Here is a 10,534-nt window from a genome sequence, read left to right as displayed (position 1 = left end):
TTGAAAAGGATCCCTCAGGTTAATATCAAAAGACAAACCAGCATATAGTATGCTGCTCCTCTGATTTGTTCCTGTACCCACATTTACAACGCTTAGGCTACAAACCCAATGGCTTTTATATATAGTTTCTCATGACATTAGGAAAAAATATTGCCATAAAGGCTGAAATCAAGTGTTTCATGTCCAGAATATGGATCACTTGTCTTGTTTACCTCACAGCACACTCATTTCAAATGGAAAGACAATGCATTATTTTTCCTCTGTGATGAATCAATTCCATATTCCCCTAGCTACCTACAAAAGGTATAACGATGCTGCTTAAAACCAGGGGATCCTTCAGCCTCACAGCGTCACTGTAACATTCCAGAGATTAATGAACTGGAAGCACACATTTCATGAATGACCACGATCAGATAGTCCAGGGAGAGATTGGGGGGGTTATTTACTGGGCTGTCGTTTATACATGATTATGGGGTTCATCCAGAAACTCCCAAGTGAAGAGTTTGATGTAGCCTGTTGATTGGGCTTTACCTTGTTGTACTGACTATAACAATTCTTGTGATTTTGGCTTAATATACAGTACTAGTCAAACGTTTGGATACACATACTCATTCCAGAGTTTTTCTTTATTTAAAAAAAATATTTTCTACATTGTAGAACAATAGAGAAGACATCAAAACTATGAAATACACAAAAAAGTGTTAAGCAAATCTAAGTATGTTTTATATTTGAGACTCTTCAAAGTAGCCACCCTTTGCCTTGATGACAGCTTTGCACACTCTTGACATTCTCTGAACCAGCTTCATGAGGTAGTCACCTGGAATGCATTTCAATTAACAGGTGTGCTTTGATAAAAGTTCATTTCTGGAATTTCTTTCCTTCTTAATGCGTTTGAGCCAATCAGTTGTAACAAGGTAGAGGTGGTATACAGAAAATAGCCCTATTTGGTAAAAAAACCAAGTCCATATTATGGCAAGAACAGCTCAAAAAAGCAAAGAGAAACGACAGTCCATTATTACTTTAAGACATGAAGGTCAGTCAATAGGGAACATTTCAAGAACTTTGAAAGTTTCTTTAAGTGCAGTCGCAAAAACCATCAAGCGTTATGATCAAACTGGCTCTCATGAGGACCGCCATGAGGAAGGAAGACCCAGAGTTACCTCTGCTGCAGAGGATAAGTTCATTAGAGTTACCAGCCTCAGAAATTGCAGCCCAAATAAATGCTTCACAGAGTTCAAGTAACAGACACATCTCAACATCAACTTTTCAAAAGAGACTGCGTGAATTAGGCCTTCATGGTCGAATTGCTGCAAAGAAACGACTACTACTAAAGGACACCAATAATAAGAAGAGACTTGCTTGGGCGCCAAGAAACACAAGTAATGGACATTAGATGGTGGAAATCTGTCCTTTGTTCTGATGAGTTAAAATGTTTGATTTTTGGTTCCAACCGCTGTGTCTTTGTGAGACGCAGAGTAGGTGAATGGATGATCTCCGCATGTGTGGTTCCTACGGTGAAGCATGGAGGAGATGGGATGTTGTGGGGGTGCTTTGCTTTATTTAGAATTCAAGGCACACTTAACCAGCATGGCAACTATATAATTCTGCAATTATACGCCATCCCATCTGGTTTGTGCTTAATGAGACAATCATTTGTTTTTCAACAGGACAATGACGCAACACACCTCCAGGCTGTGTAGGGCTATTTGACCAAGATGAGAGTGATGGAGTGCTGCATCAGATAACCTGGCCTCCACAATCACCCAACCTCAACCCATTTGAGGTGGTTTGGGATGAGTTGGATGAGTTGGATCATTACTTATAATACATAGTTAGAAATAACTACTTCACCACCTTGCGTGTGATGGGTGTTTTTAGGTTGTTGTAGATATATGGACCTGACCCTGAGTCCTCACAGGAGCTGACCTTGTCACTGGGGCTGTCGACCTCTCATTGATTGAAGGAAGAGAGAGAAATAAGTAAGGGAGAGGAAAGTGAGGGGACACACACGAGGGGGGTTGCGTGTGAGAAGACCACAGTGAGAATTTCTGACTATGAATGGAGACAGATCACTGGAGGCCGTCAGACATGTATCAGAGTTTGACGCATGCCGTTTTCTGGCAATAGGCTGTTCCAACATTAACTCTTCACACTACAAGAAGGATAAGACAGAACAGAATGGCCAATTCCATGGTCCGTGACATGTACATGAATCAAATCAAATCAAGCTTTATTTATACAGCACATTTCAGATATTGAATACAACGCAATATGCTTTACAGGAAAAAACGAATAAAAAAACAATGAAAATACAAGCTGAAATATTTACTACACAACAAACATAATATAAAAAACTAAAGTATGACAAACTGAACTACTAGAAAGCACCCTAAGGAAATACAAAGCTAAAAAGATGTTTTAAGATCTCTTTTAAATATGCCCACAGTTTCGGCCCTCCTCAGGTTTTCTGGCAGGCTATTCCAGAGGCTGGGGTCATAATATCTAAAGGCTGTCTCTCCATGCCTATTGGTCCTAGAATAGTTAAAACACCAGTGCCAGAGGACCTGAGGGACCCACTGGGTACATAATTTAAAAGCATGTCTGACGTGTTGGGGTGCACAATCGTGGATAGGTTTAAAGTGGGGTTTCTCATGGAATCTAAGGGGAAACCATTGTCTTGCTCATATTATGATTTTTGGCCTCCGAGATCTGTAGCAGACATAGCTGAAGACTACACGGGCAAATGTAACATTTCAGAACAGAGCATAAAGCTCAAACATCACACAGTTGAAGGTCTCCCTTGCCACCCACCAGATATACTGTATGTACAAAAACCTGTGTATAAATATGATAAACTAAGAATAATCAAATTAAATGTATACCACTGTTGGTTTGAATTGCGCATGTTGTGAAGTAGGAAGAATACATTGTTGTGTCGTGTTTTTATCTCACCTCACACTCCTACTAGTGCTTTAACCGAAAGGCTGCATGTTCGAATGTCTGAATCGACTAGGTGAAATATGTCTATCTGCCATTGAGCAAGACACAACCCGAATTGCGCCAGGGTCGCCATCAATAATGGCTGATCTCTGGCCGTGACCCCACTCTCTCAGGTTCTCAGGGGGAGTGGGATATGCAACAACAACAAAAATATATAATTCACACACCACACACTTGTACAGGTTACACACTTGTACATGTGTGAAACAGGACATTTTGACATCCTCTTCATCTTACAACAACCTTAACTTTGACGAGTTCCACAAGTATGACTAATATTGTAGAGACCGAAGCAGCTGAAAGACTACTCATGAAAGTGTAAGACAAAACTAAATGATCTGACTGTATAGCATATGCACATTTTAGCTTCAGCTTACAAAATTGTATGCAAAAAGAAAATCTCATTATGATATCCCCTCTCTTCTTTTTTAGCAAATGTTTGTGTTACCAACCCTGACCTTGAGCTACAGCTGCTGCTTTGATCTCCAGTGGGATTGGAGGTGGTGTTAACCACAGAATTAATCATTGAATGCATCGCTATGGTGTTAACACAGTGAGGAACAAGGCAGTAGGTCCACCACCATACTGACAGTCTGAGTCATAGAAACACCAGGCTTGGGGGGCATTTTGATGAGTTCTCACAAATTCACAGAAACTCTCACCAACCATTACACCATTCTCTAAGCTTCCACATGTTATTAATTTAAAAAGAAGACGGGCAACTGCTGTAAAGTTACATTTAATGAGAGTTAAAGGCAATAACTGCAATGATTGTTTGGCCATGGAGGTTAGATATTTGGCCATAGGGGTTTTGCAATGAGTGTTTAGCCAGAGTTTAAGTAAATCTGCAAGGAGTTTATTTATATTTCAATAGGCAATAATATATTCAACAGCATCTGTTTACAGATGTAGGAATAAATTATTTTGGTAGACAAGTCAGCAGAATAGTTTCCTTTATTACATTCACTACTGTACGAAACTATGACAAAACGGTGCCCTGACATATTTTCAGAACTTCTTTTAATTAAAAAATATAAATGACAAAAAAGCTTTTCTTTACTGATAAACCATGTGATCATATGATATGTCCATGTTTGGGGCCTTGACAAAACAGTCAACATAAAATGAACCATTAAATGTTTTTCTTAGTTTAAGGTAAGCATGCTAGGTACAGTACAGAGGATAGTGTACTTGCTTGGATGGAAAGATAATAAGGAGAGTGGAAGTGGTGTTAAGTGTAGGATATGTTCACTTTGTCTCAGATTAGATTGGAGATTAGTTGTATCACAGAAACCTACGGGCAATGCCAGACCCCATACCTGAAACAATGTGAAAAGGCTTCTTCTGCTGGCTGGATGGCTGCCTGCCAAGTGAGCTAACAAACCAAGGGCAAATGGATAATCACTATAAATTAAACAATTGGCATACAGCAAAACAGTAATGAAATGACAATATTACACGAGTGATTTACCTGATTTGTTTTAATCTATGCCGGTGATAAGGCCCCTAGTTCAATCTTTTTCAGTTGTTGGAACAAAAATACATCTCAGGAAAAGGACACAATGTATCTATATTGACTGTGCCTTGTCCCTTAAAGTGAGCAACAAAATGAGTCACACAACTAACCATTGAAAGATCACATATGGGTAGCCAATATCAATTTGCACAACATTATTTTTCTCCAATGTGTTATAAAAGGCCTATCGCATGTAATGCCGGAAACAATGACTAGCCTACCTGCCTTTGTTATTTACCTAGTACCAACCATTTAGACTACGACTAACAAAACATGTTGCACTTATTCCACATGAGGGCAACTTGTAACTCAATTTGTGTCTGGCAATATTATTGTTGTAGGCCAACTACAATGCTCCGGACATCCAAAGGTGAGAATACACTATAGAGGTGTGAGATCCGGAGTATTCGCACTATGCCATATGTTAGGGAATAGTTGTCAAGGCGCCTCACTATGATTCCATTGTAGATGGGGTCTTCTTGGTAGTCAATAATTTATTGCCCGTCGATTTTTGAAAGGTTTTTTGGACAGGTGGGGAAGTTATTTTTATGCATCTTATGATGAAGAATGGCAGAGAAACCAACGGTTAAATCAAAATCTAAACTATTTCGTGGGTCTGAGAGTGCCAGGGGCTTTGCTGTTTTCTGTGAGATGTTTTATCTTGATTTTTTCTCACTTGTTGACGACACTTGCTGTATCACTTTCCAACTTCATCCAGATACTTGCGGTTTAACTCCGCTTGCTCCTTCTGGCTCTCGATCCTCGCCATTTCAATCATATTTCTCAGAAGGTGGAAAGTGAGGTCGATGGAGATCGGGGGGTCGTCGTTTCTCTTGGTCAGCTCCACGAACTCTTCCAGGCTGTTGCCCTCCTCAGGCGCGCGCTGCTCCTCCAAGAACGGCAAACTGCGCGCCAGGTGACCAAGACCCCTCGAGCCCAGGGGCGTCACCTCAAAGGGGAACTGTGGCTGGAGACCTGCCTGCAACCGGGGATTTCTTTGCAAATACCTCAGTATCTTTTCTCCTATAAGGTAGGAAATGGCGTTATCACCAGCCTTCAGCAACACCTCGTCCAGCTGACTCTTGTAGCCGTGGCCGTCGAACATTGCCAGGTCCCGTGGTCGACAGACACTGGGGGGGATGTGAGAGCTGAGGAGAACAGTGGCAAGGAGCAGGATCAGGGGAACAGGCTTCATAGTGCTGGACAGACGGACAAAACGGTGCCCTGTTACGGAGAGAGGTGTACAAATGTTAGCAAAAAGCACTGGAACTCAAAGTAGACTCAAACTTTAAATTGCACGTATTTAACAATTGTGTTCAAAGCAAAAACAAATAGGCTATGACATTTTTTACAAAAATTAGTCTAAATGAAATCGTAACATAAACAGTAATAAACAACAAACGTAACAAAATAATGTTTCTCTTTACATTATAAACATATGCATGTGAGTAGGCTATTTATAGGCGTGGTTAATTGTCACACAATGGATACATACATCGTTGAGTGACTGAAACAAGCATGCACATGCTTCTTCAGCTTTGTAAAGAAGTAAAATAAACATACATTGTTTTTATGATACAAAAATGACCAACGAATTGCTGTGTGTACTTGATATTCTCAATTCAGCACCAGAACTCTCAGCACCTCAAACTAAAGAGGTGAAACAAAAGAAAGCTAAATAAACCACTTACCGGTACTTTGTCTCCTTAATGCTGAAAAAGTTGCACACCGGCTAGAAAAGTGGCAATTGAGACCCCGGTCCGAAAAGTCCCGCTAAATGTCGATTGGAGAATAACGCCTCGTTCTTAAGGGTTATATATACATCCAACATCGTTCCATTGACGTCAGTGCAAGTGCATAAACTGCTTGTAAATGAGGCGACTCCGTTTGAAGTAAAGGCAAGTGTTTTGAGGGACAGCTTATTATGCTGCAAGCCAAGGTCTGCTCAATAACATTTCAAATGTTTCCATTTGAGTTATTTAGCAAACGCTCTTATCCTGAGCGTCTAATAGCAGTGAGCGCAAACATTTGAATATTTTTTTTCAGGACAGTTTGTCGATCTGATATTCTATTTTTCCATACAATTCTTAAGTTAGCCTACCTCAACCTGTCACATTATCCCTAATTAAGTCCGCAAGGCAACACCAGTTCTTGTTTCACACGGTGTTGGTACGCCTCCAGTGAAACTAAAATAACAGAACGCACCGCAAAAAAACAACACATTTACTTATTAAAAACAACCAATTGTGGAACTTATAACAAAGTGATTCGTCAAAGTATAAATCTGCTCCATGTACCATGAATCTGGACTCTGAATAAACTAGTCTAGAAATGATGAACTGTTGTCGTGATGCCTTTATGCATGGTTTAACATCTAAGCGAGGTAGAGCAGAAGTGCACAGCAGGGAAACGTGCTGAGGGCGCAGAGAGAACTGTCCATGGTACTGAAAAGGTTTATGCCCGTGATGCAAGTTAATTCTAAATGAAAACTACACAAAATAGAGGAATATTTAATATTTAGCTGATACAATCCGAGAGCTGTACAGGCTTCACTTAATATGACTGTAGGCCTATTAAAGCATTGGAAACGAATTTAAAGCCACATTTAGTTCGTTATAGAAAATATTCCTCTTTTCAGAAATAGCCAGACTAATGGATTTGTCTGTTTGGTCCCCTAACTATTTTTCTAACACACTTTTTTTTTTCGCTTGGAGAAGTGTGGCATATTCAACAATGGTACAAAGTTGGGGTCAAAGCCACTCATCATGTCACCTTTTAAACAGAAGTTAAATAAATAATTAGATATTAAAGAACAGGCAGATATGGCTTTAATATTACAATTCCTTGTACATTTTAAAAGTATAGTGTATACAATTTAAGCTTAATACAACATTTTAACATTGTATGTTTAATACTGCTGGTAATGTCATACATTGAAATGAGAACACAGAAATCAAGTAAGCTACTGTTTAACAGCAGAGTAAGTCACTGAACAAAAATATAAATGCAACATGCAACAATTTTGAAGATTTTAATGAGTTACAGTTCATATAACGAAATCAGTCAATTGAAATAAATTCAATAGGTCCTATTCTATGGATTTCACGACTGGGACTAAAGATATGCATCTGTTGGTCACAGATACCTTAAAAAACAAGTTAGGGGCGTGCATCAGAAAACCAGTCAGTATCTGGTGTGACCACCATTTATTTGCCTCATGGATTTGGAAAATCGGCCTGTTGATTGTGGCCTGTGGAATGTTGTGCCCCTCCTCTTTAATGCCTGTGCGAAGTTCCTGGATATTGGCGGGAACTGGAAACATACACGCCCATGCTCATGCTCAATGGGTGACATGTCTGGTGAGGAAGAAGTGACATGTCTGGTGAGGAAGAAGGCCATGTAAGAACTGGGACATTACCAGCTTCCAGGAATTGTGTACAGATCCTTGTAAAATGGGGCTGTGCATTATCATGCTGAAACATGAGGTGATGGGTCGGATGAATGACAACAATGGGCCTCAGGAACTCGTCATAGTATCTCTGTCCATTCAAATTCCCATCGATAAAATGCAATTGTGTTCTTTGTCCGTAGCTTATGAATACCCATAGCAGAACCCCACCGCCACCATGGGGCACTCCGTTCACAATGTTGACACCAGAAATCAGCTCGACCACATAACGCCGTGGTCTGCGGTTGTGAGGCAGGTTGAACGTACTGCCAAATTCTCTAAAACAACAATGGAGGCAGCGTATGGTAGAGAAATGAACATTCAATTATCTGGCAACAGCTCTGGTGGACATCCCTGTAGTCAGCATGCCATTGCACGCTCCCTCAAACCTCGAGACATCTGTAGCATTGTGTTGAGTGACAAAACTGCACATTTTAGAGTGGTCTTTTATTGTCCCTAGCACAAGGTGCACCTGTGCAATGATCATGCTGTTTATTCAGCTTATTGATATGCCACACCTGTCAGGTGAATGGATTATCTCGGCAAAGGAGAAATAACAGGGATGTAAACTAATCTGTGCACAAAAATATTTGAGAGAAATACATTTTTTGTGCATATGGAAAATATCTGGGATCTTTTATTTCAGCTCATGAAACATGGGACCAACACTTTACATATTGCATTTATATTTTTGTTCAGTATATATGTCAACTACAGTCTGCCTGACTATAAACTTTTTATAGCATTAATAGTAACTTTATATACGCTCCCGGTCAAGTTTTAGAACAAGGGTTTTTCTTTATTTTACTATTTTCTATACTGTAGAATAATAGTGAAAACATCAAAACTATGAAATAACACATATAGAATCTATAGTAACCAAAAAAAGTGTTAAACAAATCAGAATTAATTTTATATTTGAGATTCTTCAAATAGCCACCCTTTGCCATGATGACAGCTTTGCACACTCTTGGCATTCTCTCAACTAGCTTCACTTGGAATGCTTTTCCAACAGTCTTGAAGGAGTTCATATGCTGAGCACTTGTTGGCTGCTTTTCCTTAACTTTGCAGTCCGACTCATCACAAACCATCTCAATTTGGTTGAGGTTGGGGGATTGTGGAGGCCAGCTCATCTGATGCAGCACTCCATCGCTCTCATTCTTGGTAAAAATAGCCCTTACACAGCCTGGAGGTGTGTTGGGTCATTATGCTGTTGATAAACAAATGATAGTCCCACTAAGTGCAAACCAGATGGGATGGTGTATCGCTGCTGAATGCTGTGGTAGCCATGCTGGTCAAGTGTGCCTTGAATTCTAAATAAATCACAGACCGTGTCACCAGCAAAGCACTCCCACACCACAACACTACCTCCTCCATGCTTTACAGTGGGAAATACACATGCAGAGATCATCCTATCACCCGTTCACCCACACCGCGTCTCATAAAGACACGGCTGTTTGAACTAAAAATCTCAAACTTCTTATTGGTGTACTTTAGTAGTCATTTCTTTGCAGCAATTCGACCATGAAGACCTGATTCACACAGTCTCCTCTGAAAAGTTGATGTTGAGATGTGTCTGTTACTTGAACTTTGTGAAGCATTTATTTGGGCTGCAATTTCTGAGGCTGGTAAATCTAATGAACTTATCTTCTGCAGCAGAGGTAACTCTGGGTCTTCCTTTCTTGCTGCAGTCCTCATGAGAGCCAGTTTCATCATAGCGCTTGATGTTTTTTTCCGTATTGACTGACCTTCATGTCTTAAAGTAATGATGGACTGTCGTTTCTCTTTGCTTATTTGAGCTGTTCTTGCCATAATATGGACTTTCTGAATACCCCCCCATACCTTGTCAAAACAAGCTCAAACGCATTAAGGAAAAAGATTCCACAAATTAACTTAAGAAGGCACACCTGTTAATTGAAATGCACTCCAGGTGACTACCTCATGAAGCTGGTTGAGAGAATGCCAAGAGTGTGCAAAGCTGTCATCATGACAAAGGGTGGCTATTTAAAGAATCTCAAATATATTTTGATTTGATTTGACACTTTGTTTTTTGTTAAACACTTTTTTGGTTACTACATGATTCCATGTCATATTTCATATTATTCTACAATGTAGAAAATAGTAAAAATAAAGAAAAACCCTTGAATGAGTAGGTGTGTCCAAACCTTTGACCAGTCTTGTAGATGTGACAAACTTTCACAAAAATCTTTCATTATGCAAAAGTTTGTGTTTCAAGTTTCTTTTTTTTCTTTTTAAAGTTTGAATATTTCATAGTGTTTGTTAACAATTTTTTTCCTGACCGCTAACTTAAGTGTGCGATTCACAGCTTTCTGGATTCAGTGTATCACACTATTTGCAGATGTAAAAGTCTCATTGATAGTCCTATATGTGTGAGGTAGGGCGGGTCCTGAAATATCCATCACATCTTATTGGCTTTCCAGGACAAGTAGGAATTCCAGCCGATAGCTACAATCTGGACCACAGCCAATCTGCAAGACAAGAGTTCAATACTGACACATCACAGCTGAATAAATAGATCAATGCCATTGAATAGATCAATATGGAAATAA

The 10,534-nt window shown here is 39.7% G+C and overlaps 2 protein-coding genes across 5 annotated transcripts in view; both read right to left on the bottom strand.

Annotated features, from left to right (window-relative positions):
• Positions 1-2,213: 2,213 nt before the first annotated feature.
• On the bottom strand, positions 2,214-6,345 carry LOC118387199 (UI). The gene is made up of 2 exons (XM_035775368.2): positions 6,208-6,345; positions 2,214-5,740 (listed from the first exon to the last, which is right to left on the bottom strand). Exon 2 carries the CDS (start codon positions 5,709-5,711, stop codon positions 5,214-5,216), a length of 498 nt encoding a protein of 165 aa, XP_035631261.1. The 5' UTR covers positions 5,712-5,740; positions 6,208-6,345; the 3' UTR covers positions 2,214-5,213.
• Positions 6,346-7,326: 981 nt separating this feature from the next.
• LOC118386938 (protein Mpv17) overlaps positions 7,327-10,534 on the bottom strand; it is a 32,323-nt gene continuing 29,115 nt past the window's right edge. For all 4 annotated transcript variants that reach the window (XM_035774965.2, XM_035774966.2, XM_052523735.1 and 1 more), the window contains one exon: positions 7,327-10,453. In XM_035774965.2, coding sequence (XP_035630858.1) covers positions 10,384-10,453 — 70 coding nt within the window. In that variant the 3' untranslated portion in view covers positions 7,327-10,383. The remainder of the gene's footprint in view (positions 10,454-10,534) is intronic.

This window comes from Oncorhynchus keta, chromosome 8 (assembly GCF_023373465.1).
Source record: "Oncorhynchus keta strain PuntledgeMale-10-30-2019 chromosome 8, Oket_V2, whole genome shotgun sequence".
In the NCBI taxonomy this organism is placed as follows: domain Eukaryota; kingdom Metazoa; phylum Chordata; class Actinopteri; order Salmoniformes; family Salmonidae; genus Oncorhynchus; species Oncorhynchus keta.
The sequence above is the reverse complement of the archived record's forward strand: the minus strand, read 5'-3'. Positions and strand labels throughout refer to the sequence as shown.

What these genes read in the sequence shown, in the direction of transcription:
- LOC118387199 (XM_035775368.2), bottom strand. Translation starts at nt 5,711, where the DNA reads ATGAAGCCTGTTCCCCTGATCCTGCTCCTTGCCACTGTTCTCCTCAGC.